The sequence below is a fragment of the Echiichthys vipera genome (assembly GCF_963691815.1).
Source record: "Echiichthys vipera genome assembly, chromosome: 2".
NCBI lineage: Eukaryota > Metazoa > Chordata > Actinopteri > Perciformes > Trachinidae > Echiichthys > Echiichthys vipera.
In genome coordinates, this window is record NC_139827.1 from 30721326 (window position 1) to 30747394 (window position 26069).

A 26069-nucleotide genomic window follows, 5' to 3' on the forward strand; every position below is an offset into this window, starting at 1 on the left:
GTCAAAATGGCCTTCACAGATTATCAGTATAGATCCACACATACTGTTCTTCAAAAATGTTTTGGTTTTTTTTGCATAATGCATATTACATTTTAGCTACAGGCTTTATGTTCTTGGAACCAAGGCCATACAGCCTGGCTGCTCTAAAGCCTCCACACCAGTCTAATGACTCAGACTGCTCTGCCTGAAGCCAGCATTTCAAATGACTCGATGTGGTAAACTCAAGCAGAATGCAGAAGAAAAACAACATGCAAATATAAAAGTTATTCACACCAAAAGACGTGTTATTACACAAAGAAATATAGAAGAAAATAATGAAAATATGATGTAAGTTTAACGAATCCTAACTTTTGTGCATTTAAAAACACAATGTCACATCAACTTCAGCCCACTGAGACATGTGCTGTGCTCTGGAACCAGCAGGTGAACTTCCATTCCAAATGAACCCTCTGCCACCACCTCAATAATACAGCAATTGCAAAAATTTGCTTCCATAATATTCTTTCAGACGAGAGGAAAGAAAAAAACACATTTAGGTGTTTATTTTGCTACATTTTGTCTATTTGAATCTTTAGATCTCTCTGAAAGGTTCTTTGTGTAACACTTTACACCTATTAGACAATCTTCATTACCAATGGCTGAACAGGATGTGTAACTTAAAAGATTTGTCAATCCCCGACATTCTTCGTCTATAACAGCCTGTGGACTGACTTCTATATGCGGGTTTCAGGACAAATCCAAAGGATGTGATATTTTGACAAAATGAAACAAGAATTTGGAACATATCCAATATATGCAAATTATTGCATATGTAATAAGATAATGCATAATTTGCATATTTAAACATGATGTTTCCGAAAGCTTGTTATACAAAAAATAATTGCCATAATGTTAGTTATCAACTGGGGAAGTTCTATTATAATTTTTACCCTAGTCCACTTCATAGACGGTTTAAGCCATTGATAACAATTTATAAATAAGTCCTTCAAATAAATGTATATTTGTATGAGTAAATGTTGATGGGTTGTTAATAATCTCAATTCGAGAGCAAGCTCAAAAGACAAATATTAAGCAACTATCCTGCTGGACAACGAAAAACACCAGCAAAGGGGATTTTTGAATCCCCTGAAAAACCAGTACCACCTATAACTGATGTAAAGTAACAGCTGATCCATCTGATGCTAATCACACTGAACTTTGTGGTAATGTCATATGGTTTTTTTTCTCGATTTTTTTTTTCATCTGTATAAATTGCCAGAACCTCAATCTGAGCATCATTCAGGACCTGATAGTCAGTCATTTGTTTTAACAGATCACCCTGACAACCATCGGTTATGGGGACAAAACACCAAAGACGTGGACAGGACGGATGCTGTCCGCAGGGTTTGCCCTCCTGGGCATCTCCTTCTTTGCCTTGCCAGCTGTAAGTCTCAATTCTTTCAGTCAAGCCTTTCTTTAGAGAGCAGGCAGATTTTTCAGTTCTCTTCTGACGAATTAGTTTGTGAAGCTTAAAGTGGCTGCAGGTAATTTACGCAGCACGAGTGGTGTCATTTGATTAGATATTTTTGTTTAATATTTGACTGTAAGCCTTTAAGGTATACCTTAAGGGAATATTTACTCTCAGGAAAAATGTTTAATTGATTGAAATTGTGAAAAGTGTATATTTCCTTTTGATTCCACTTATGTATGTGAGTTAAAGTATGTAACTTTTAACCCTTTTCCTAAAGCTAACTCAGTAGTTTTGTTAACTAAACCTAACCAAACTGTGACCTTTCACAACGTATTAAAACTGCTGCGAGCGTTGTGTTTAGGTATGAAGATGTGTTGATCTTCTGCCATCAGTCATTTAGAACACGCTCCTGTGGATCATATCAGAGGGTAGGACCATACGAGCCAAACAACCTATGTGGTCGTATGGGTTGGAGGACTTGGAAGACTTAAACATGAATAATAAACAAATCAGGTCTCACAATATTGCAGAAACTGGCTGAGTGGATAGATTGAGCGTGTATACTAGGCCTCGAGGATACAAACATTTTAGTGGGAATATGAACCTACCTGCGTTCTATCCAGTTCAAATAAGTAGAAGTCATAGAAATAAAAGCCTAAACGAATGACATTTTAGAAATGCACTGATTAGCTTTGTTGCTGAGAATGAGATGATAATAGTACTGGAGCCAGGAGGCAACTAACTTAGCATCAAGTTAACACAGGTAGCCTGGCTCTCTCATCAAATTTAGAATAATTAGAGCCTACCTATGATTTCCGAATTGACAGTGTAAATTTTCATGCACCTACAATTGACAGTCTTATTAGTGATGTAGTAGTTTGGCGTACTGAGGTGCAGTGTGGGTAAGAACGCTGACATTCTCTTGTCCATTCTCTAGCTCCGCTATCGAATTTGCAAGGGCACCATCGCTGCATGCTGGGCTTAGCCCCGCCCAAGGTGATTGTGATCAGTTTAAGGAAATACAAACAACCCAGAGCAGTTTTTCTCCAAATAGGTACCAGCACGATAACTCATGTAGCCAGACCATATTGCAGTGCTAAGACAGTGCTGTGGTGGTCTGGTAATGTGAGACTAGGGTTGTAATTTCTCAGCAGCTCAGTGATACTTGAGAGTCTTTGGCATACACATGCATCCAGTATTTAATCCTGTTAAAATCACACCAGGGTATTCTAGGCTCAGGCTTTGCCCTGAAGGTCCAGGAGCAGCACAGACAGAAGCACTTTGAGAAGAGGAGAAACCCAGCCGCCTACCTCATCCAGGTAACGCAGAAAGCCGACTCTCTTTCTGTTTCACTCACACACATTAGTTTTTGAGCTGGAAAAAAAAACATTGTTATTGTGAATTATTGCTGTTATTCAAAACAATACACTACAGCATATACGTAAACTGAATGTCTGCACAGTATAAACTGTGTTTAAATGATTTTATCATTGTCCAGTTTCTCTTTTTCCTCTGTGGACCCTGAAATGACTTAATAAAAAGCACATAGCATGTAGCTTCACTCTGTCCAGCCCTGTGCCCCCTCATCCTCACTTTGCAGTAAACTCTCTACTCTCAGGGACTCCTGCATTTAAGCCAAAAAACATCAGTTTGGCAAACCCATTCTTGCCGTCCCCCTCTTGTCTGCTTCACACATTTCCTTCTTTTCCAGCCTGATCTTCACACACAATATTCTCTCCCTCTGCTCTCTCTCTCACCTACTTTCCTCCCAAATGCTTCTCAAATTCCTTCATCTTTGGTGCCCCACTCCTCACCTATCCCTCCTATATCTCCTATATTACCCCCCCCCCCCCCTCCCGCCCCCCCTTTCCTGATATCCACCTCCTTGTGTCTCCTCCGCCTCTTCATCCTGTCCGTCCCCATATTGTACCAGGCTGCGTGGCGTTATTACTCTACCGACAGCACCAGGCCCTACCTGGACGCCACTTGGCGGCACTATGAGAGCCTCCTGCCTCCCCACAGGCATGTATCCATGCCTGACCTCTGCCCAGCCACAGATGTGACACACCTGCCACAGACGTGACACACCTGTTTTTTTGGTTTTAACTAATCAGCTTTTGAATTTGTTTCCTTTTGTATTCTTTTCTTCCTCTTCCTTCTGACTCCCTCCTCTGCCTTTTTTTTGTTCTGTTTACTTTTGTTTATCTTCTCCATTTATGTTTGTTTTATTTTTTTCTTTGTATTTTTTTCTTCCTCCTGGTTTTGTGTATTCTGCATGCAGTGTGTTTGGCGTAGTTATGCGGCTGATGAGAACTCGGTTTCCATTGCTACCTGGAAGCCTCACTTGAAGGCGTTGCATACCTGCAGCCCTACAAAGTAGGTACAACTATGGCGGCTGGCGTCTGTTTTTGATGTCTGTGCCACTCAAGCCATCTTTTCCTATACTTCAATGCTGTACTTTTTTAAATTATCTGAAAATGATTCAGTCTTTTCACTTTTCTATGCTGTTCCTTATTGAATGTATCTGTGTTGCCCACTTAATTGAACAGAAACTGTTTATGCATTGAATTTCTAATTTTCTATTTCTCATGAGAATTTGGTTCACGGCCATCTAAAAAACTAATAATTTCCAGGCTCCTTTAATCTCAGCTTTCTTGAACTAACACAAAAACGCTGACTCCTGGGAAATCTCTAAACAACCATTACCATTAGAGTCAGACTCTCTGTATTGGACCGAAGTCAGTTGAGTGCTCAATGAGCCAGTGACTTTCACTGATGTCACTCTGAGGGTCTGAGACAGCAACTTTAGCATTATCCCAGTATCTGTTTATAACGGCAAATGTGGCCTCAATGAGCAAATAGAGCTTTGTTGAATATACAGCACTTAAAATTGAGCAGACACTGCACTGATCCCCTGAGTAATTGAGAGGTACAGTGCATATACTTGAGTCAGTCAGTGGCTGTGGTAGCTGAAAGCCGCCAGAATAAAATGTTGCCATTGTACATTTCTGCAAACCACAGAAAAGTTGAATCTCACCGTTTCTGAACAGCTACAACCTGTGAATTCAACCAAAAACTACCATCTAGCTTTGGGCATCAAAACTACAGTTAGGTTTAAGAAAATATATTATTACCTCATCTTAACCTAAAGAAAGTGGTTTGGTTTGGGTTAAGGTAATATTGTCATGGATGTTTTTACATTATAGTAGGTTGAAAGCGTGGTGTCTCTCATAAAGACACAAAAAGGGTCTCATATCAATGATTCTGTGGTTTGCAGAAATGTAGCACACATAATATTTTTTGGCCATTCCTACAGGTATACATGAAGATACAGAATGGATCAATAAAATGGGTTTCCAACGAACAAGCGCGTGCACACAACAGGGGGTAGAAAACTTGTTATGAAGGTGGTCATGATACCATGGATATTTTCACTATGTAGCAATACAGCAACCTTGTATGGGAAACAGTCAAATATAGTTTCTGGCTTCTCTCATCCTCATATTTCCCAAAACTTTTTTTTAACAATGCCTCACTGTGATACACATCTGTCAGCTATAGCTAGCTTATATGCCACATACCGCCACAAACCAACGCCTTATCCATGGCTCTGACCATATTGCTAGATGTTAGCTAAAGATGCACTCTTAGCTAACTGCGTAGGTTCCTTCTTGGGGCACTGAACGATTTCCAACCATTGTTTTTGTAATTTGAACAGTTTATGACATGCGTTGATCTGCCAGGAAACCCTCATTCCAGTTAGTTTTCCTACCCCATGTGTGTGCTCATGTCACAGCGATGTTCCTCAGAAACCCGTCTATGGAGCCTGGAAATATTAGGAAAATCATTTTCAAGACATATAATGTTTAAGAGAACAGATCTTCGGTCACTCAGTCACCATCATCTCTTGTTGGAAGTGCTTCCTTAGTTTGCCTGAAAAATCTGCATCCATCTGCATGTCTGTAGTGAGCCTACTGTTGGTTCAGGTCTATTTCCCCTGGAATGCCCATTATTGATTGATGTGTTGCTACCCTCAAATGTTCTACAAGAGCTGCTGACAAAACCCTTAATGCAAAAAATCTATCTTTCATGCTGATGTAGTGGACCATCCCAGTGTGTTTCCAGATTTTAGCTCTTTACCTACAAATCATGTACACAGATCGTACTTACATTTTTTGCCCACCATAGGCCATGTCTTTACCATTTACCTTTTTGTACTTCAACCTACAGTTGTAGGCATCCATTAATTTCCGTATTTTTATACATATATATAAATCAATAACAACTCTTGTGTAATCCTTGCCTTGAAAACCAGGTTAGTTATTCTGTAACAATATCTGGTGGGCGTTTTAATGTCAACTTTTTCTTCAAATGGCAGACTTTCCAATCTTCTTTAAAATAAATACCTATGTCTGCCAACCAAAGGCAAATAATGAATACAGTGTTTGGCGAATAGCCAATCAAATTGCTGCAGAGCAACAGAAAGCAGCCCTTGGCATCTAATTTGTGCCACTGACTTTCACTGCCAAAGGTTCTTGGCGTGGACATTGTTGTTTTCCCTTTTTCCATTTGAAATATGAGTAATATTTCCTATTGAAGTTTGAGCATGCTTTGGCCGCATGACGGTAAACAGTACGTGGAGAGCAAAAGAGGTGGAACACATTGGTCAAAATGCAATCTGGGAGCCTATTGGCTATCATCTGATGACAACTTAGCTTTTTAGTGTCTTTTTATTCCATTTATCTGTATTCATATGCAGGGTTTTGCCACTGATACATTACTTAATCAATTTACAGGAGTCTGCTAACAGATTTTTGTATCATAAGAAAATACAAAGAAGTCAATGTGAAAAATGCATTCAAATTTCTGAAACACAACAGCATGATTTACAACATGCTTTGCTGTAATATAAAGTCGTTGTGATTAGTAATAAAGGTTCCAAAACGTGCAAAAACACTGGTCCTTTAAGCACAGTTATTGACACTGAAGTATTGTGAAAAGTTTCTTTCTAAAGTATCTTGTTTTCTTCTTCTCTTCTGCCAACTGCAGGAAGGAGCAGGGAGAGTCGACCACAAGGTTTGTAACTGCTGTTTCACAGGACGTTTTTTTTCACTGGACTGTTTATGTTACTGTAGATAGTAGTTGGTATCACACCTAATTTCTTTTTGGGACTGTCTACGAAAAAGTTGTCTTTAACTTTTTGGATAGTTCTTAGTTACATTTTTATTTAAGCAAAGGTCTTGGCTGCTTATTTATAGACCTTTTCAAAGTTGTGAACATTAACATTCTAAACGTGTCCAAGTTTGAGTCTTGTTGCAGTGAATGTGAAGGACATCAGCTGACAGGAAGTTAACAAGGATCAAGGCTGTTGCCTAGCATTCCATTAAAAAGGTCTATAAGAACACTTTAAGAAGTTTGGCTTCTTTTGTAAAACGAAAGAAAAAGATTTTGTTGGAACACAAGTTGGGCTGAACGTGTTAGGAAGCTGTTGGCTATTTAAACAAAAGCTCACGACAGGCCGTGGTATGTGGGGATTATATCATGACTAAGGGGCATTGTTCGGGGCGATGCAAGGCTTTTATAAAACAGTTACCAACTATGGCAATATTAAAGTGTGGGATATATTCCAATTTAACCAGTGTCTATTAACAATATCATCCATAAAGCATTGTTCTTCCAAAGAAATAGGCCCTCCTGGCCGGCGGTTGGTATGGAACGTAATATCTATATGTAATTTAGCCTGTTGCTGCCCTGTTCGTTTAACCGAGAATAGCCTAGCGTTAGTGTAGCTTGCAGTTTCTTAAACTTAACAAAGACCACACATGAACACTAAACTGTGTTGCTAGCTCAATCCTGTTATAACTAAGATATATTTTTTCTGTGGACAGATGTGACATTTCCAATAACAGAGAGCATTGTGAGAAATAAAGAAAACCAAAAACTTTATAAATATGTTGAAATCTTTTGCAAGTTTATTTTTAAGACCCTAAAATGTATAAACAGATGAAAGCGGAGTGATAAAGAATTGTGAAAAGTAATTGGACGCCATAGCCGTGGAATAGGGGATTTATACCAAGGTTAACAACCAATCAGATTACTTGTAATCCAGCTCTATAGGGCTGGTTAATCCCGCCCCTTTATTACGGCTTCCGGTAGACCCCATGGGACCTCAGCTCCAGAGTTTGACAGTTTATTGTTACTAAACTCTCTGAAAGGCTCTGGAAAAAGTCTAATGAGAACGACTACATTTCATGTCACCTATGTGACATTACGTCATCACGCATTCCCTCCAATTCTCAACTCTGAGTGCTGCTTCCTAGTTTTACAGTCAGACGTGAATCGAACACCCGTTCTTACTGGAATGTGAATCCTTCTGGTGCTGTTTTCCAACCTTCTTTTTTATCACTTGTTCTCCAGAAAACACATGTGCAAATGCTGAGCCTCTCAAATACAAGCAATCATACACATACTCACATACATAATTTTATCTCTTTTTTTAACCCCCCTCTTGCTGATATCTATGTTACCTATATCTTATGCTCTTATTAGAAATTATATTTTCTTTGAGGCTGTCTTCATATTGCCAACTTGTCTCATGGTGTCCTGATGGTAATATTTTAGCTAATGCATTTTTGGAATCACAAGGGGAGGACAGCATGCAGGGCAGTGAGGGCTGAGTGATGTAATATGTTGTGTTTGCATTTATGAAACACTGAGTAAATGTGTGTCTGTAAACCACCACAGCAGCCAGTCACACAGCTTTCCCCTTGAGACCCATATTATATGTAAACGTTGTAGAAGAAGCCAAAGAATGTGAAAAGTCAATAAAATAACTAACTAAATTGAGCAGACAGAGATCATAGTGAGCCTCACCTGCACACAGGCAAGGACAGAATACAGCCCACGCAATCTTAAGAATGTCTTAAGAACGAGGCAGGAGGGATCCAGCCTTTATTTTTACAAACCCCTGACTCTGTTTACATCTCCACTGCGTTGGAGAGGAGATTAAAAGCCTCATGCTACAGTCCAACTGGAGCTGCCTTACTTTTCTATTAACTTGATTTATTTATTCATTTTCAAAGTAATATGTCACAGGAGTGCAGTGATAAATTAAAAATATATAGGAAAAATAAGAACAAGTACTGCGTCTTAAAGCAGCTGCTCTCAAAATAATGGAGAAAAAAGTGTGCTGGGAAGTTGCCAGATGTTTTAACCCGGCCACATGAACTAGTGTGCACACACAGCTGGACCATCTATCAAAACGCACAACAGAGAAAGTCAGATAACAACACACACAGCGAGGGAGTATATTATTTTTTAATGCTCTGGATGTTGAGTCCAGCTCCTTTAATACCCTCAGTGAACCCACAAGTGTGTGTCTAAAGGTTGCTGGCCTCACACGATGACTGAGGCACTTGTTGCCAGGGCCCAGCTGAATTCACATAGTTAAATGGGGCATATCGACATGAAGTGCGTGAGTCACCAAATTGCAGCCTTTTTCAAATGGTGCTGTAGATGTTAATTTTCCTCAACCAAGCTCAATTGCCTCCGTTCTGCTGCTTCTAAATGTCAGCGCTCGACAAATTGAAGCAGCAACAGAAACTCTCCTGCTTATATATACAGTCTTACGCAGGATCATTGCATTTACATGGCAGGCATTTAACTGTCACTCAGGATGACTTAACGCAGAATGAAACAAGAACTGGTAAAGAAAAAGGGCCAAAGTAAAAAAGACAAGGGGAAATAAGGGAAAGAAGCGCTCTGTCTCACCTCACAAAACATCCCGAGGTTAATATTTTCTCTCCTCTGTTTCTGCATCATGTAACACATCACCGTATGTCTATCTCCCCTTGGTTTCTGTAGTAAAATTCATAGTAATAAACAGAAGCTACTGAGGAGGCGTACCACTCGGAAACATAGGTACACAGCGTTTCTGCTCCCCTGTTCCATGACCTGTTTATTTGGGAATGCTGACTAATTCTTGGTGCATGGGTATCTGTAGGAGGCTGTGCGGCCTCAGAGAGGGCAGAGTTCTTCAATATTGCAGGGAGACATCAGTCGCTTTATGCACAGACACTGTCTGCCTTTGTTTGATCTTTGCCTGAGAAATGCGCTACTTCTGCCTGTTGTGATTTTGGTTTTAACTACATTTGCTCACAGAATATCTGTGCAGGTTTCATTCTCAGCAGCAGATCCTGTGAAATAATTAACATTTCTACAACTATAGAGGGATCAAAATAATTTTACATCATAGACCACCATAATTTTTTCTTCATGCAGTTCCTGGTGTTACGCCTCAGCTATATATCACACTGTTCTCCCCGAAATCTCAGATCCAAACTTTAAATTCTATGGTGCTATGGTTCTGGTCACACATCCAAAAGCAAAACATAAAACCATGATGTGCCTCCACAATCAAAGATAAGTGTGTTGATATTCTATATATTTTCTTGTTAACAAGTCCAAGGAGAAGCCCAAAACCAGCAATGAATTGATCCTAACTAGGATTGCTGCGTAGCCAATGCCTGATATATCTTACTCCTCTATGCCGTAGAGCTCTGTCCAAGGACCCAAGAGAATCTGCTGTAACTCAGATCAAACTAGGCAGTGCTGATATAAATATAAATCAATATTATGTTACTGTATTGCCTATTTCTCAACTAATTTTTGTGTACTGTTTATTTGTAATTGGAAAAAGTTTGTGACCTGGCCGCCATTTTTTTTTTGGTCCAAGCCCCAACTTGCATTTGTCACGCAGTGCTACATTTTGTTATCTCCGATGTTTGTAGGTCAATCCAATTGCGTCCAGGTCTGGGCACGTTGATAACGCCCGTTGGAAATCAAGGTTCTAGACTAATACGCATTTGCAAATTAGTCCGGTGATGTAAGGCTAATAGAGCTCCATTGTTGTCCAAATTCTATGAAACACTCATAGTAACACACTGTTGTTCCGTCGATACCATCCCACTGATGTAAATCCTCTATAAAGAACCAAATGTGTGTAAATCCGCAGCTGAAAGTAGTCCTCCACAAAAGCACCCTTTACTTATGCTTGAGAACGATCCATAGTATCCAGTTGTTTTAGGAAATTACTTAGCCTTTAAATCTATTTATGACCATTTTTTAAAGATGTACTTCTTCAATAGGAACCAATGAGCTCAACAGGGTCAAAAAGTCTACAAGAAAAACACATTTTGCTGACGATAAGAAAATACAGATACAAGCCTTATTTTTGTTCAATGAAACATACCGTGCAACTTTAAATGAGCCATGCCTGACGCTTGTGCACTGCTTTTGCATGAAGACATGTATATGTTCATGTATATAGCTACACAATCAAAGAATCAGCCATTCCTTACTTTCCGTACATCTCATTGTCCTGATCCTGCTTTCCAAAAGTAAGTTTCCTCTATTTTTTTCCATAACCTCACCCATTCATGACACGCCACGTTCCTTTTCCCCTTAACTAATCAGTAATATAGAGTGACATACTGTTGATAATATATTAAAATCTCATGAATAAATCAAACACATCAAGGCACAGCTACACCACACAGCCGAAGCATCACACCTAACCTGAGCTTGCATTTTGTGGAAAGCACCTGCTGCGATGCTGCGACGCATGCTAGTCCTTCTCCATCTTGTCCTGCAGCCCTTCGCACTCATATCAGTTAGTAGAGTTCGGAATGATGCCATAGGACAGGATCCTTTCGAGACACAGCACAATGCCACAAGTCTTGAATAATTTATGTTGTTGCCCCAAAGCTTTCATCATTAACATATCTTCATTATTTCACCTCTTCACAACATCATTCCCTTCTTTTTCTTCTCCTATCTCCAATTCCCCACTCTGTCACTATTTATCCCCATTTCACTCTACAGTCAGAAGTTGAGCTTCAAAGAACGGGTGAGACTGGCGAGCCCCCGAGGTCAAAGCATCAAAAACAGGCAGACGTCTTCAGTGAACGACCGTCGCTCTCCGGTGGCCGAGTCTGGGACAGAGGGAACCAGTCCTGCCAAGGTACAGAAGAGCTGGAGCTTCAACGACCGCACGCGCTTCAGACCCTCGCTTCGCCTCAAGAGCCAGTCGCGCTCCACCACTGATGGTGAGTGACTCTGTCCCATTATTCCAATTCCAGACGATGTTTGAATTAGCTTGGGATTAATTAGCAGTACTGGGTTGGGTTGTGATTGGTCCAAATTCAATTTTTGGTCATTCAGAATGCTGCACAGTACTATGGTTGAATCCAATGAAAGAAAAGCTTGTTGATGAGGCTGAATAGTAACATATTACATAAATTATCATATGCCCAAATGATAAGAATATCTAAATGGAATAGTTCAATGTTTTTACTTTCTTGTCTACTGTACTAAAAAAAGTGTAAAAACTAAAAGTCGTGGTGTGTTGTACTTTTTTCTCGACCAGGCCTTGAGTCTCATTGCCAGATAATGAAATAGTAAACGATATAGCTGTAGGGTGCTATATTTTACCTTTGGACAGAGCAAAGCTTCTCTGTGCTTCTTCATGCTAAGCTCATGTTTTCTGGCCGTATTTAATGTACAAAAATGAGACTGAAGCAAATAAAATTAAACTCAAATCAAATCAAACTATTCCTTTAAGTCAGAGCATGAGATCCAGAACCCCCCAGATCCACTACATGTATCTAATTGAGGTGTACAGGCTGACCCTCCAACCCAACAGAACTGGTTTTGCCCACTAATTCAGGCAGCTGAGTGGAGGAATGCTAATGGTTGTTTGCACTTCCTTCCTTTGGCCTAGCAGTGCCGGCCTGGCAAGCCCTCCTGGATAACGGCCAGTTAGTGTTTGTGGTGGGTGGACTGATGGATTGATGGAAGTGGGGGGTGTTAAGCTCCAGCAGTCACATGGGGTCTCCCAGCCTGCCAGCTGGCTGAACCCGAGAGGAATCAATAACCAAGCTCGCCAAAACCAAACTGGTTGGCTGGTTGGCCACGCTCTGTTTGATCATTCACTATCACTGACAGCTGGCTAACTGAGATGCTAGAAAAGGGTTAACCTTTTTACTTTCATTAGAAGGGAAATAAGTGATTATTTCAATTGTATGTACAGTAAAAATCTAAGTTTTTTTTAATGGGGTCAATCATTTATCAGTGACATTTTTTTCATCAGGTGACACACTATCCCGACCCCTCTCTATCTAAATACTCAGTATCTTTTACTCATTTTATCACACACACATAAAAACTCTTCAGCACATGCAGATGCTACATGCCGTGACCTATTAGGAGATGCTAATTTGAGACTTTTTACAACATTTGGTTAAACCGAGCAAACAGCAGTGTAGCTCTTGTACTGTAACACTGCGCTTACCTCCTCAAGAGTGTCCTAATTCAAGAGGCCCATAAAGAGCTGCACTGTCACAGAGTTGCATCACTCGCAGTGTATCTGCAGGCATGCGTGAGGCCTGTTTTCACTAGTACTCCGCTGTTGTGGAGAGAAGCTCAAAACACGGTTTCTCTTTCGATCTATGAGAACATAATATCTATATGTGTCTTTGACTCCCAATTGAGTTCACTTGATTGCAGTCATATTCAGTCAGCATTATTCCATGCACTGTTGAAACCTGATATCACAATAATCAGACCTTTAATGAAGATCCATGTTATAGCAGCCCTCAGTGAATTTAGTAATGGCAGATAGTCTGGACAGGTGCAATTCTCTTTATTTTTTTTTAGCACCGTGAAAACTAAAAATAAGCACAGAATGAACTTAATAAATAACACTTTCACAGAACACAAATTTGACAAATCTCATTTCACAGTGCATCTAAATTTAACAATACACTACACATAGAAATACTTAGTCATTTAAAATAATAAACACATGTATGAAAACGGTAATTATATTTAACTTGATTAACACAAGTTTTCTCTACAATTTACACACAAACAATATACAAGATACGAACCTCACTCCGCTCACCAAGGGTGCAAAGACCAACACATGGCTGTTTCATCGACGTGCCACTAGCTTGATGCACTCTTTAAAGTATGAACAAATGGCACACAAATACAGTGACTGTGCAGGAAAGACTAAGTATGCACAAAACACAGAGTTTAAATAAGTAATACATTTACAAATGGAGAGTAATCAAAACTAAGATGAGGCATGTGCTAACTTACTTTAAAACAGAGGTTCAGGAGATGAAGAGCCAGGAGAATGAAAGGTTGCTGACTAGCGCGTTCCCAGGCCTACTGTGACGAAACATAAACAAAGGAGCTAGCTATACAGGCTCCAGGGTTACAGTGACAGAACCATGGAAAGAACCAAGCCCCCACCACAGCGACTTCCTGGCAGATCTCATACAGAAGTGCCAAAAACTGCAGTTCTCCGAGTGACCACTAGGAGACGTTTGCACAATAGAGCAGTTTCTCATTGACCCCCATGTTAAACAGGCCGTTTTCACAGCATCATTAAACCTGTTTAAGACCTGGTACAAAAAAACATTCTAGTCTGTATGTTTAGGTCATATCTCCATGACACTGAGGGGGTGAATTATTTTGTACCAGGCTAGATTTTATTTTATTGGAGGTTAAAGTTTATGAATAATTAGGAGCGCGGCCTCTTGAGTGACAGCTAGCCTCTGGCCCTCACTTCTCCTCTGAGATATACGTCAGGATTAGCATTATTAGCATGCTAACTCTGTCATCTCGACATGGACTGCGGTCATTTGTGTGATGGTGTTTTCATGAGTGACAAGATAGTTTGCTCTTTGATCAACTGTACAAACAGATGGTTTAGGAACAAAAGTGTTAACGTTAGCTCTGTTATGCTAATTAAGTAGATGCAGTGGCACCGTGACTTGCAATATAGGTTAGCCTACAATCGATGGAACATACAATAGATGCTAATCTGGAGCAGCAGGAGGATTCAGGCTGTGAGGGTCAGTGTTTTACAGTCTATGAGCATAGGACTGTGTTGAATATCAGAAATGATCAGAAATGTTGCCTGCACTTTACTCCCAGAGCCAGTGTGTTTTCCAATAAACTGACACGGGAGTCTGCACTTGACTCGCCGAGCCAGTGTAATCTCTACTAGAGACACAGATCGTATGTCAGTCTCTACCCTCTAAAAAACTCAAACTGTCACTATGTCCATACAGCACTACATGAGAAACATAATGTGTGAACAAAATCACCTTCCCCTGCCTCCTCCTAGGGCCCCTTATGACATCTGCATGATTTAACAGCACCCAAAGGTGAACAATCAATCAGAGTCGATGAGCCTGTGACGCAGTGTCAATGACTGCTCGTGAACTCGGATCAAACTGTTAAACTAGGCGGTGCTGATCAAATATGACTCAAGATTCTGATATTGTTTTTCCTCAGATGTTCCAGAAACATCTTTCAGTGTACTGTTTAGCTGTACAATGTGAAAGTTGGCTTATAATGAAAGGGAAATGTGGGTGGTGCTTAGTTTTGGTTTGGTGTTGTCAACATGGTGACAAGGTCACAAACTTTTTTTGCAGATTCTCTGTGTCATATCCTTCTGTCAGGATTTAGTGACAGTTTGAGTGAATATAAAAAAGTTATTTTTTTATAAAACGAGAATTATCATCCAACGCTGCAGCCCTAGAGAGCAATTAAGCTTCTTTGAGCTCATTGTTTTGGTTTTCTGGTTCTCGAACTCTGCTCTCATTAAATTTGATTCCAGCAGCATGAAGCAGGTGCTTCTAGTGAAAAGTCTCTGATAAACCACCTGTATTCTACCTGCTCATCACCAAACAGCAGATAGATGAAGCATTTAGCAGCTAAAGAGTCAGATATTTCCCTCAGAAGTTGGTGGAGACCAAAACAGAGCTAAAAGAAGAGGATACATTTGACTTTCATTCATTGGTTGGATGTAAACACGACATGCTAGTATGTCTGCCTTATTGCATCACTGACAATACTGACAATATGTGCCACCACCCTCAAATAATAATAATAATAATAATAATAATAATAATAATAATAATAATAATAATAATAATAATAATAATAATAGTAATAATAATAATAATGCAGTTTTAAGGTTTTTGTGAGCATCACATAATGTTGTGTTAGTTGCGATACTGAAATGTTGCTAAGGTTGTAAGTTGCAAGTGAAACAATGATTGGGAGAATAAAAACATCCCTGTTCTACAACCATGCAGGGAAATAATTATAATATTTGCATGCTTTTTGGAGCTGGATGGGATGAATCTGATCACTGACTGAGGTTTTGGAGTGGTAAGAATAAAGCAACACATGTACGGTAAATACACTGTCTGATGTAAAACGCTGTTGGTGACATAAAGTAGTCTGATCTTTGTACAAAATGGAAATGGTCCTCTTTGTCTGTCTCCTTTCTCCCCAGCAGCAGACTCCAACATGGCAGGGGAGGATGGCTTCGATGAGAAAGGCTGTCACTGCGAGATCTCAGTGGAGGACTTGCTGCCCTCAATCAAGGCTGTCATTAGAGCTGTCAGGTGAGTCAAAGCCTCCTTCAATGCATCTGTTACTCTTTTATCTCCTGCCATGGGTACAGTATATGCAAACCAACCCTGATTGTTATTTCCTGCCTTCTAGCAGCTCCCTGATTAAATGTGCTCAGGGGATTAAAGTGACCGAGATATATATATATATATATATATATATATATATATATACATATATATTATTTGTTTAAGGTTATTTTTAGATCATTTGTTCATTTGATTGGATACGGTGCTGAGAGAGGAAATATTGTTATAGGGAGCATTCACACTGTGAAGCTATGTTAAGTTACAACATGTTTTAGCCTAAATGTGTCCTATGTTTAAATTATGGTTCAACCGTTCAACTTTTTACAAGAACGTGAACCCTGGTCAAATTTAAACAAAAACACCGGATTTAAGAATATACTGTAAAGTTTGACTATGGTTCAACATATAACTTATTTAGTCTGTAATCAATGTGAGATTGTTAGTTTAATATGGGTTATTGTGTGACATTGGTGTTTTAAAGGGGCAGCCACTTGCACCGATCAGCCAGTGTGCCCTGCCGACTTTTGGTCTTTAGGAGGCTGTCACAGGTGCTTTAGAGATATACAGTATATATTGGTATCACATGAAACTAGAAAAGCTAATGAATTACATGCTAGCTGGTCGAGAGAGCATTTTTTGCAAATTGAGCTCACAGTATAAAATGAGCTGTTGTGAAGTCAAATGTTTCACAATTTGGTCCCAAATCACAGCATGGATTTTACTGTGGTGTTCCTTTAGGGCTGGATGTCTTAATGTGGAATTTTAGAGGGATTTCTGTTTTTTCTCGAGTGGTAAAATATGGTTTGATTTAGCACCAAATCAGTGTATCGAATGGTATCAATACAAATACGGCTGCAACAACAATGAGACATTAGTGATCATGAGAATGGCCTTCATATATTTAAATCCTAACATAGTACGCCCTTATTCACACAGGTACACCACTTCTATGTGACATCTACTGTTGACCTGCTGTGTCCCCCTAAACATCCCGCCCCCACCTTCACACTCTTAAGAAGAAGAATTACTTTATTTTTATCCCACACGGGGAAATTCAATTTTCAATTTTCACTCTTATTATCATACATGTTACACACAGGCCCGAAATACACACATGCACAACCAGGACCTATACATGCAATTGAGGAGAGATGTTAGAGCGAGGGGGCTGCCAGTGACCAGCGCCCCGAGCAGTTGGGGGTTCGGTGCCTTGCTCAACAGCACCTTGGCAGTGCCCAGGAGATGAACTGGCACCTCTCCAGCCCCCAGTACACGCTCCATATATGGTCCACACAGGGACTTGAACCAGCGACCCTACGGTTCCCAGCCAAGTCACCTATGGACTGAGCTACTGCCGCCCCCAAAACAGGGTGGCCATGGAAGGGAAGTGACTAAAAATGCATTTAGACCCCGTTTACACGCAGGAAAAACCCATATATTTATATACGATTTTTCTGAAAACTCCAGCTAAAGTGGAGATTTGTAAGAACTAGATTTTCATATTTGTGTGTGAACTGGGTGAAAAGGAATTTGGGGGATACTTCAACAGTTTTACGGAAAACTGTGGCCTTCCTGACTTCTGACAAACTCATCTTTTAAATCAACAAACATCATTGGTGTACTTTTCATGGCACAAGTCAAACAGGATCACATAATTATTTGGGACTTCGGCTCCCTCTGTTGTGACAGACATAATATTAATCATGGATCAAAGAAGTAATCATACATTTGTTAATCGAGGCTTAACCCTATTTTTTACCCTACCATTTACATGTGATTTTCTTTCACAGTTCAAACTATTTTGGTTCAAGATCTGAATAAAATCTGATGTTTGATCACCCACACCACACACACACCGTCCCGATGAAGCATATTTGCTGTGTTTTAGAGAGCAACTCTTAGTAGATAATACCTAATGTTTTTACTACTTTGATTGTTGCCTAATTATTCCTGAGTATTTGGCTTCATGGAGAAATACTTCAGACTTGAGGCCAGGCTCAGCTGTATTGCTGTCTGCCCTTCCCTTCCTCTCTACACTTGGCTCCCACTTTTAGTCCAATTCTATTGACTTTTGCCTTGAGGCTCCACAGGTGCATCCATTCAGTAGCTGCTTTTTTTCAGAGTGACACTTTTACATGCACACGGCTAAAATAAACAGCCATAACCTCACTGGATGTTTTTATAATGTTCAATGAAGTGATTGTTCAGGTGTTCTAACTGTTTGCATTTGTGTGAAGAAACACTTTTAAAAAGAGGGGGAAATGAAGCTGAGGTTTGGTGTTTTCTTTAGCTGCAGTCTGTAAAATATCTCAGCATTAGGGAGTCACTGACTGTGTAACACCTCCCCCTTTCTCTGCTGCGTATGCAGGATAATGAAGTTCCATGTGGCCAAGAAGAAGTTCAAGGAGACCCTGCGTCCTTATGATGTCAAGGATGTGATAGAACAGTACTCTGCCGGTCACTTGGACATGCTGTGTCGCATCAAGAGCCTGCAGACCAGGTAGGAATGACGACTGACTGCGCACACTGCACACACAACAGCTGATAGACTTGGTTCTTCCTGTCCGTCCAACTGTCCCACTGGAGCTGTTTGACCTCACTTTAACTGATGTATCTGTGTTTTGGTGTGTATGTGCGTGCATTTGCACTCATGCCTTATACATGCATCGGTGTGTGTTTTTGTTTTGCAAATGTAGCGTTTGGCCATTTCGTTTTGTATTAATGTGTATGCACGTGTACCTCTACGTGTGAGTTCCCTTTGCTTCCCTCACAGGCTGGACATGGTAGTGGGCCCGCATCCCCTGAGCAGCCGAGCCAGACCTCCCCCTCCCTGCCTGTCTATTACAGAACTCCACCTAGGGGTCAGAACCCCCCCCCCCCCCCATCCTTCCCATGTCATAAAGGTTCAGTTCACTCCTCATTCATTTAATTCAGGAGATGGTTTGTCCTTAAAAATGCTAAGGTTAAAGAAATCTGGATAATAAGTACTTTCTCCTACAAATGAATAGTATAATTTGTACTTTCTCCTTTAAACTGATGGATCTGGAAGTGAAGTGAAGCCTTCCTTAACACATGCGCTGCTCTTTTCTCACACACTTCTGTCCTAGAAAAGAAATGATCCACTAACAAAACTCAACAAAAATGAAACATGTTGAGTTTGGTTTTGTTATTTCTTGTTTTTATCGGATGAAACATTCTGGTGAATTTGGAGAAATTCTGGGATCTTTGTACGATTTTGCAGCCTCACGAACACATATCACACGTCTTGTGAAACACACAGACATAAAACCAAATTCTCAAAGCAAAACTTTAGCTGCCATTGCTGCAGTAATAATGCCCCCTGCTGTTGTTTTAGTGAAACTGCTGCATGCAGTTCATACTGTGACTTGAGCTCATCACAATTGGAGATAGGATTAAGAAACTGTGTCAACTGTGTTTGACAAAATAATGCAACCCTGTCTTCTAGAAAATTACATTCCTTTAAGGGATGTGCACGAGTAGTTAATTCCAAGATTGAGGGATCAGTTTCTCCAGGGCCAATCGAGTATTTGTTTTCCAAATCTATTTTTTGAAGGCAATATATCTTCCTGCAGGAATAATGATGCACAGCAACAAGGTCTAACCAACACCTAATGCTTATTCTCAATCAAAACAGTCACAGGTACCATTTAAGGATTTATTTTTTCACAACCACGACTTAAAAACATTTACCTTACAAAAATGTAATTAAATTGGCTTTCACAGTATGTTAATGATCAGTCCCGCTGAGGAGAACATGCGCTCCTCTGGCACAGAGGTGGCAGGTATCAGTAGGTTCTGCTTTGACACGCTCAGTTTTTTGTTCCGGTGCCTGTTGGACTTTCACCGATCCAGTGGGTTTTTCTGAGGATGAATGCATGGCTTCTACTCAAGAGCTTCTAGCTTATTGACATCCATATTTTCCCTGAGGAGGGTGTCCAATGCCATGACCTTGCAGTCCGAACATCACTGCTTTCACCATCCATGTCATCTGGGCCTTGCAGTCACCCCGTCATGAAGGTCAGACAACATCTCTCAGATGGTGGGGCAAAGCGCTGGTTCCACAAATCGAAGGTGTTTGTGTCTCATGTAAAGCGCAGAAGCAAGAGGTGCTGGATACAAAGGGAATTGAAAGTCGCTGTGCATAGGTGCCTGCTTGGGTTGAACAGTGTAGATATGTAGATATAAGGTTTGATGAAATCATATTGTGAAGAGAGTGTGTGTTCCAACCCCTTTGGGCTGTTATCTATACCACCTATTTCATGTTCCTAATCACGTCAGATGGCATGACTGTGGTCTGCAGGTAGAGTAAACTAAAGGTGGTTAACCTACATAATGGACCTGGATGTGAGAAATGCCATATCAAAAATAAATGTAACAACAAATAGCAAGTTAAGTACACACCTGGACTTTGTTTGTATGTTACAGTTGATGCGTCTATGTGTTACACAACTGATGCCGTATGGCACGTGTCGATTGGTGCGTTGCAGCAGTGACTGAGAAGAAAGCCCCTATAACGTTAGTGACAAGCCAAAACCTTATCAATACACCTGGTAAAACATGTCATGTTATAACCCAGGCATCTGGTGTGTAGAGGTAGCAGACTGGTGTTGTTTTCAGGCAATTTAAAAAGATAAACACCATCTATGTCCGCACGTGATTACACATAGAGCTGGCTGGTTGTGGCTCACTTCACTGCCACTGTTAATTGCGTGTCAAAATCGTTAGTAGCATTAAGGTTTAATTGCACTTATAGGCTATAACATTAGCTGTCACATTCACTTAACGTCTGTGTCTGTTTTGACAGTTTTTCAAGGCTTTTATTATATAGGACAGACATGAAATGGGGTGAGAGAGAGGGGGGACATGCAGCAAAGGTCGGAGTCGAACCAGCAACCTCTGCCTCAAGGACCTTCAGCCACTCAGCCACCAGCTGCATGTATGCTTATACATGTATGCTTATTTTGTTTACACAGAAAACATCAACTCCTGTCACAAACTGAAGACATTTTGACAATTCAGGTACATCCTATACACGTTAGGTAGGTTAACCACCTTTAGTTCACGCTGCCTGCAGACCACAGTCATGCCATCTGATGTGATTATGAACATTAAGTAGCCACGTGGACAGCCCAATGAGGTTGGAACACACACTCTCCTCACAATATGATTTCATCAGACCTTATATCTACATATCTACACTGTTCAACCCAAGCGGGCACCTTTGCACAGCAACTTTCAATCCCCTTTGTATCCAGCACCAAGCACTTCATTTAGCACGGCAATTTCTCACCCTCAAAACTGCCTAATTAAGCCTTAAAGGGTTATCTCCTAGGTACGAGATAAAATTAGGTATTGGCCAACAATGCATGAAAAAAAAATTGTTTTCACCTTGCTTTTCAGCGCTTTCGTGACCACGTGTTTAAAACAACGACCGTTTCAAAATGTGCACCAGTCGATAACTATCTCCTACGTAGGAAATAGATGGATTGACCCATTGACCTCCTCTCTACCTGGACTTTCTTGAACTTTATTTCAAAACAGTTTTATGATATGTCAAACAGACCAACGTATTTCCAATTGATAATATAGTTGTAGTTGTATGGGAATGTCCTTTTTAGGAGACAGAGAGAGTCTTCAACCACATCACATATGCTCATTTGTAATGGTGAAGACTTTGAGTTGTCATCACATGGCTGAAGTGATGTTATATACAATACTGGGATTTTACCCCTGCCTTCTCCATGACAACCCCCACCCCCTTAGTAAGCCTGTGAGATGCAGATGGCAGCTCTGGAAAAAGCTAGTAAGTGGACCTTAAATTAAGATTACAGCTGTTCTTAAGGTCAAGGATAAATGTTCTCACAGAGCTGTATTAACATTGGTTTGGATCTCAGTAGATTCATTGACAAGTATGCTTTAGTAAACCGGATAAAATGTCTCCATCCATGTGGTTGTATCCTCTTCTTCTGCAAGGGTTTAAAGGCACTTGATTGGAGAATTTTTAGCAACAACAGTTAATCTCCATGAGCCACACTCCTTATATTCACATAACAGTAGTGAATAGAAACATGTATTCATTTGCATTTTCTTTTGCTGGATTTGTGCTACACTTGGATGGAAACCTGACTAGTGTTAGCTATTCGTAAAAAGCATACATTTGTTGAAATTTCCAATGATTTGCTCACTTAAACCACTTTTCTGACAATGCCTTTTTACTGCTTTGACCACGTCAAATGACAAACCACACATGTTCCAAAAGCACTCATTCAATAAAAACACACTTTTAAATGTCTGATATGATGATGGAAGATCTTATCAAAGCTTTAATCGTTTATTTCTCCAAGATGTTGGTGGTATTATAATTGCATGGCATTGCTTTGGCTTATCCCTGCCCTGTGCTGAATGTAACCATGTCTGTGAACAAAGGGACTCCATTAACCAGATTGCTGCTGAACCTCACTGGATTGTGCAGGAATAGTGTTTCTGTAAAGCAGAATGTGACAACAAGGCTCAATTTGTGCTGTAAAACTAAAGGAATATAGTATTTTATTCAATATCAGATTAGGCAAACCTGACTGACCTGTGTACATTTAGTAACATGCCATCCTTTCATGTTTGGTAATGTTTTCTCATTCAGTGAGTTCAGTCTAACCTCTTGTTCACCTGTATTTGTTGAAAAAAGAAAATGTGCTTATGGTTATCTATTATTCGGTTGCAGGTTTCCTTCCTTCCTTTCTGTGGGCTGTCTCGTGGATTTCTACTGTCACTTTTTTCTTTCTTTCATTAATATCTTCTTGTGTTTGCATGTGCTTGTATGTGTGTGTGTGTGTGTGTGTGTGTGTGTGTGTGTGTGTGTGTGTCTGCGTGTGTGTGTGCGTGTTCCAGAGTGGACCAAATCCTGGGGAAGGGCCAGATCCCTCTGGATAAGAAGATTCGTGAGAAGCTGCTGTCTGATGGAGATATTTTAGAGGACATGAGCATGCTGGGTCGAGTCTGTAAGGTGGAGCGGCAGGTCCGTGTTCTGTTTCTTGTTTTAGTCTTAGTGTACATTAAATAACCGGCAACCAGAATGCATTTCCTCGACGTTTTATGGCAAAGAACCATTCCTCTTACTGAAGTGCAGTGGTGTCTAAGTGATCATAACTAAAAATAAGCCAGTTAATTACACCAAAGACCTACTGGATGTAGCACCCCAATTCACATGAAGTTGGGACAATGTGTCAAATGTAAATCAAAACAGAATACAATGATTTGCAAATCCTTTTCAACCTATATTGAATTGAATGCACAAAGATAAGATATTTAATGTTTCAAACTGATAAACTTTATTGTTTTTTTGCAAATGTTGAGTCATTTTGAATTTGAAGCCTGCAACACATTCAGAAAAAGCTGACAGGGGGCAACAAAAGACTGGGAAAGTTGAGGAATGCTCCAAAACACCTGTTTGAAATGTTCCACAGGTGCACAGGTTAATTGGAAACAGGTGAGTGTCATGATTGGGTAAAAAAGGAGTGTCCCCTGAAAGGCTCAGTAGTTCAAGAGCAAGGATGGGCCTAGGTAACCTGACTCTTGCCAAATGACTTTCGTTCAGCCTTGCTTCCGTCTTTACTCCGCCTAGCTCCACTCAACTGTCTGGATTCACTCCATAGGAAAGTGAAACCATGTCGGCTGTTCTGTTTGGCTGTACCCTGCGTTGCTCTCATCAGTGTCACAGGTTGGTTTCCAAGGGAGTGGTTGAAGTAGCACGTCAATAAAGATGACGGACAAGTGGTTTATCCAACCACATGCAAGGATTTTTGATAAGGCCCAGCCTCCCAGTTTCACTTCCCAGTCGAGCGATCCCAGATGGATGAGGGAAGCGAGGCGAAACGGAATTCATCTGGCGAGTCAGGTTAGGGGCGAGGTTCACCACTTTGTGAACAACTACGTGAGCAAATAGTCCAACGGTTTAAGAACAACGTTTCTAAACAATTGCAAGGGATTTAGTGATTTCATCATCTACAGTCCATAATATCATCAAAAGAGTCAGAAAATCTGGAGCACCTAAGCAGCCGAAAACCAACATTGACTGCCAGTGACCTTCGATCCGTCAGATGGCACTGCATTAAAAACATCTGACATCTGTAAAGGATATCACCATGTGGGCTCAGGAACACAGAGACGTTGAGATAATTTATCGACCACTGGCAAATCACAACATGTAGCGCGCAGTAACGGTAAATGCCAGTCCCAACAATGGTATCCTGCGCCTCTAGTGGCTTCTTCTGCTCCCTGCTAAGCTAAACAGAACTAAATAAATAGCTCCAACAGAACGTTTAATGTTGGAGTCTAGTTTAAAAATATTCTTTTATCGGAGATCCTCCCCTGAATTTATTTGATCATTTGATTTTTATGGTCCTACTTCTATACTATTTATTTTATTATTAGCATTTGATCGGGTATTTTATCGTATTATTCTGTGGTTTTACTTGACTATCTCCCTGTAAAGCCATTTGTACTTTGTTTGATAAGATTCAAGATTCAAGAAGTTTATTGCCAATTCAACAAGTTGATATGATACCAGAATAATTTGATAAAAAATGATACTGGCTTCCTGCTTTCTTATCTCTGCACTTCATCCCTTTCTCTCCTCACAGGTCCAGTCGATTGAGTCAAAGCTCGACTCCCTGCTCGATATCTATCGTCAGGTTTTGCGCAAAGGCTCGTCATCGGCCCTCACACTCTCCTCTCTGCCCCTGTTCGAGTTGGATCAAACCTCAGACTACCACTCCTCTGTCTTCAGCAAGGACCTGTCCAGCTCCACCCAGGTCAGCAGCAGCGGAGCGCTTCCCCCTGTCAGCAATTCCCACCTCTCCCAGGGAGGACTCCATCTTATCCTGGCACCCCCCAGTGAGCTTAACCTCAATCTCAATGCCTCCTCTTCCACCGGCCTTGCGTCCTCCTCTTTCAGCCCGTCACCGCTGCCTCATCACCATCATCATCACCACCACAATCGTCATCCTCATCATCATCACCATCCCCACCATCATCATACCCAGGCAACCACACCTGAAAGTGGCACTGATGAGGCTGTGGGGAGCTCTCCACCCATCCTCACCCCAAATAGTATCAGCAGTGGTGGGGGCAGAGGAGATGGAGGGTTTCCTCTTCTGGCGAGGCTTCCACCACCACCCCCTCCCAGCCGAAGTGGGGGCCCGGGCAACTTGCCACGAGCGACTTCCACAGAACTGTCCCCTGACATGGAGGACTTTTGTGGAGGTTTAGGGATGCAGATGGAGAACAGCAGTGTTAGGGAGGACTTTGGCCTCGGGCTGGGACTGAGCAGACTGGGCCAGAAGCTACAGGGCAGTACCAACAGCAATTGCAGGCTAAATACTAAGGAAGAGGGCTCATGGAGGAGACATATGAGCCTGGAGTTGCAGCCCCTGGTGCCGCCAGCCCTGGGCTGCTGTTCTGGCCCCAGTCAGATGGACCGAGGCTTGGGCAAGTCCATGTCAGTGCAGGACCTGATGCAGGCAGCTCCAGGGACTGTCCAGGATGCCCACCACAGCCACAGCCTCTCATCTCCAAGCCCCAGTACAAGCAGTGACTCCCCCATTGGCTTCCCCGGCTGTAGCCAAGACCCTGGGGGAGGAGGGGGTGGTGGTTGTATAGGCCGGAGTGGTGGTGGATGGGGTGAGGAGGACCTCTTTATCAGCGACAGGGACCTAGAGACGCAGGGATTTGACTTCCTGTCACTGGGGACTGCCGATGCCCACACCTTCTCCTCTGAGCTCCTGAGGACAGAGAGCAGAGCAGGGGCAGGGTCCCAAGGCTCTAACCGTACCCTGGCCAGTGGTCACACATCCTCGCCCTCTGCTGGCAACGCCGAATTGCTGAACATGCCTCATGTGCGGCTAAAATAAACTCACCTCCATGTTCAGAAAAATCTCACCTCACAGAGACGGTTTTTATCCTTTTTGGAGGGGAGTGGGAGGGTGGGGATATAACAGTGGGAACTTTTTTTTGTTTATTTTCATTTTGATCCATTTGATAAGAATCGCAGTATTTTCATACCAGATGATCACATATGG

At 41.2% G+C, this 26069-nt stretch overlaps 1 protein-coding gene across 1 annotated transcript in view; it reads left to right on the forward strand.

Annotated features, from left to right (window-relative positions):
• The window catches only part of LOC310954248 (potassium voltage-gated channel subfamily KQT member 5-like), a gene marked incomplete at its 3' end in the record, with an annotated part of 146154 nt that extends 120253 nt beyond the window's left edge, over positions 1–25901 (forward strand). The window contains 11 exon segments of the mRNA XM_083923628.1: positions 1313–1423; positions 2674–2769; positions 3732–3826; positions 6500–6526; positions 11333–11556; positions 15834–15939; positions 18344–18475; positions 18749–18789; positions 18792–18849; positions 22882–23008; positions 24633–25901. Of these exon segments, the coding sequence (XP_083779754.1) occupies positions 1313–1423; positions 2674–2769; positions 3732–3826; positions 6500–6526; positions 11333–11556; positions 15834–15939; positions 18344–18475; positions 18749–18789; positions 18792–18849; positions 22882–23008; positions 24633–25901 (2286 nt within the window).
• Positions 25902–26069: the final 168 nt, after the last annotated feature.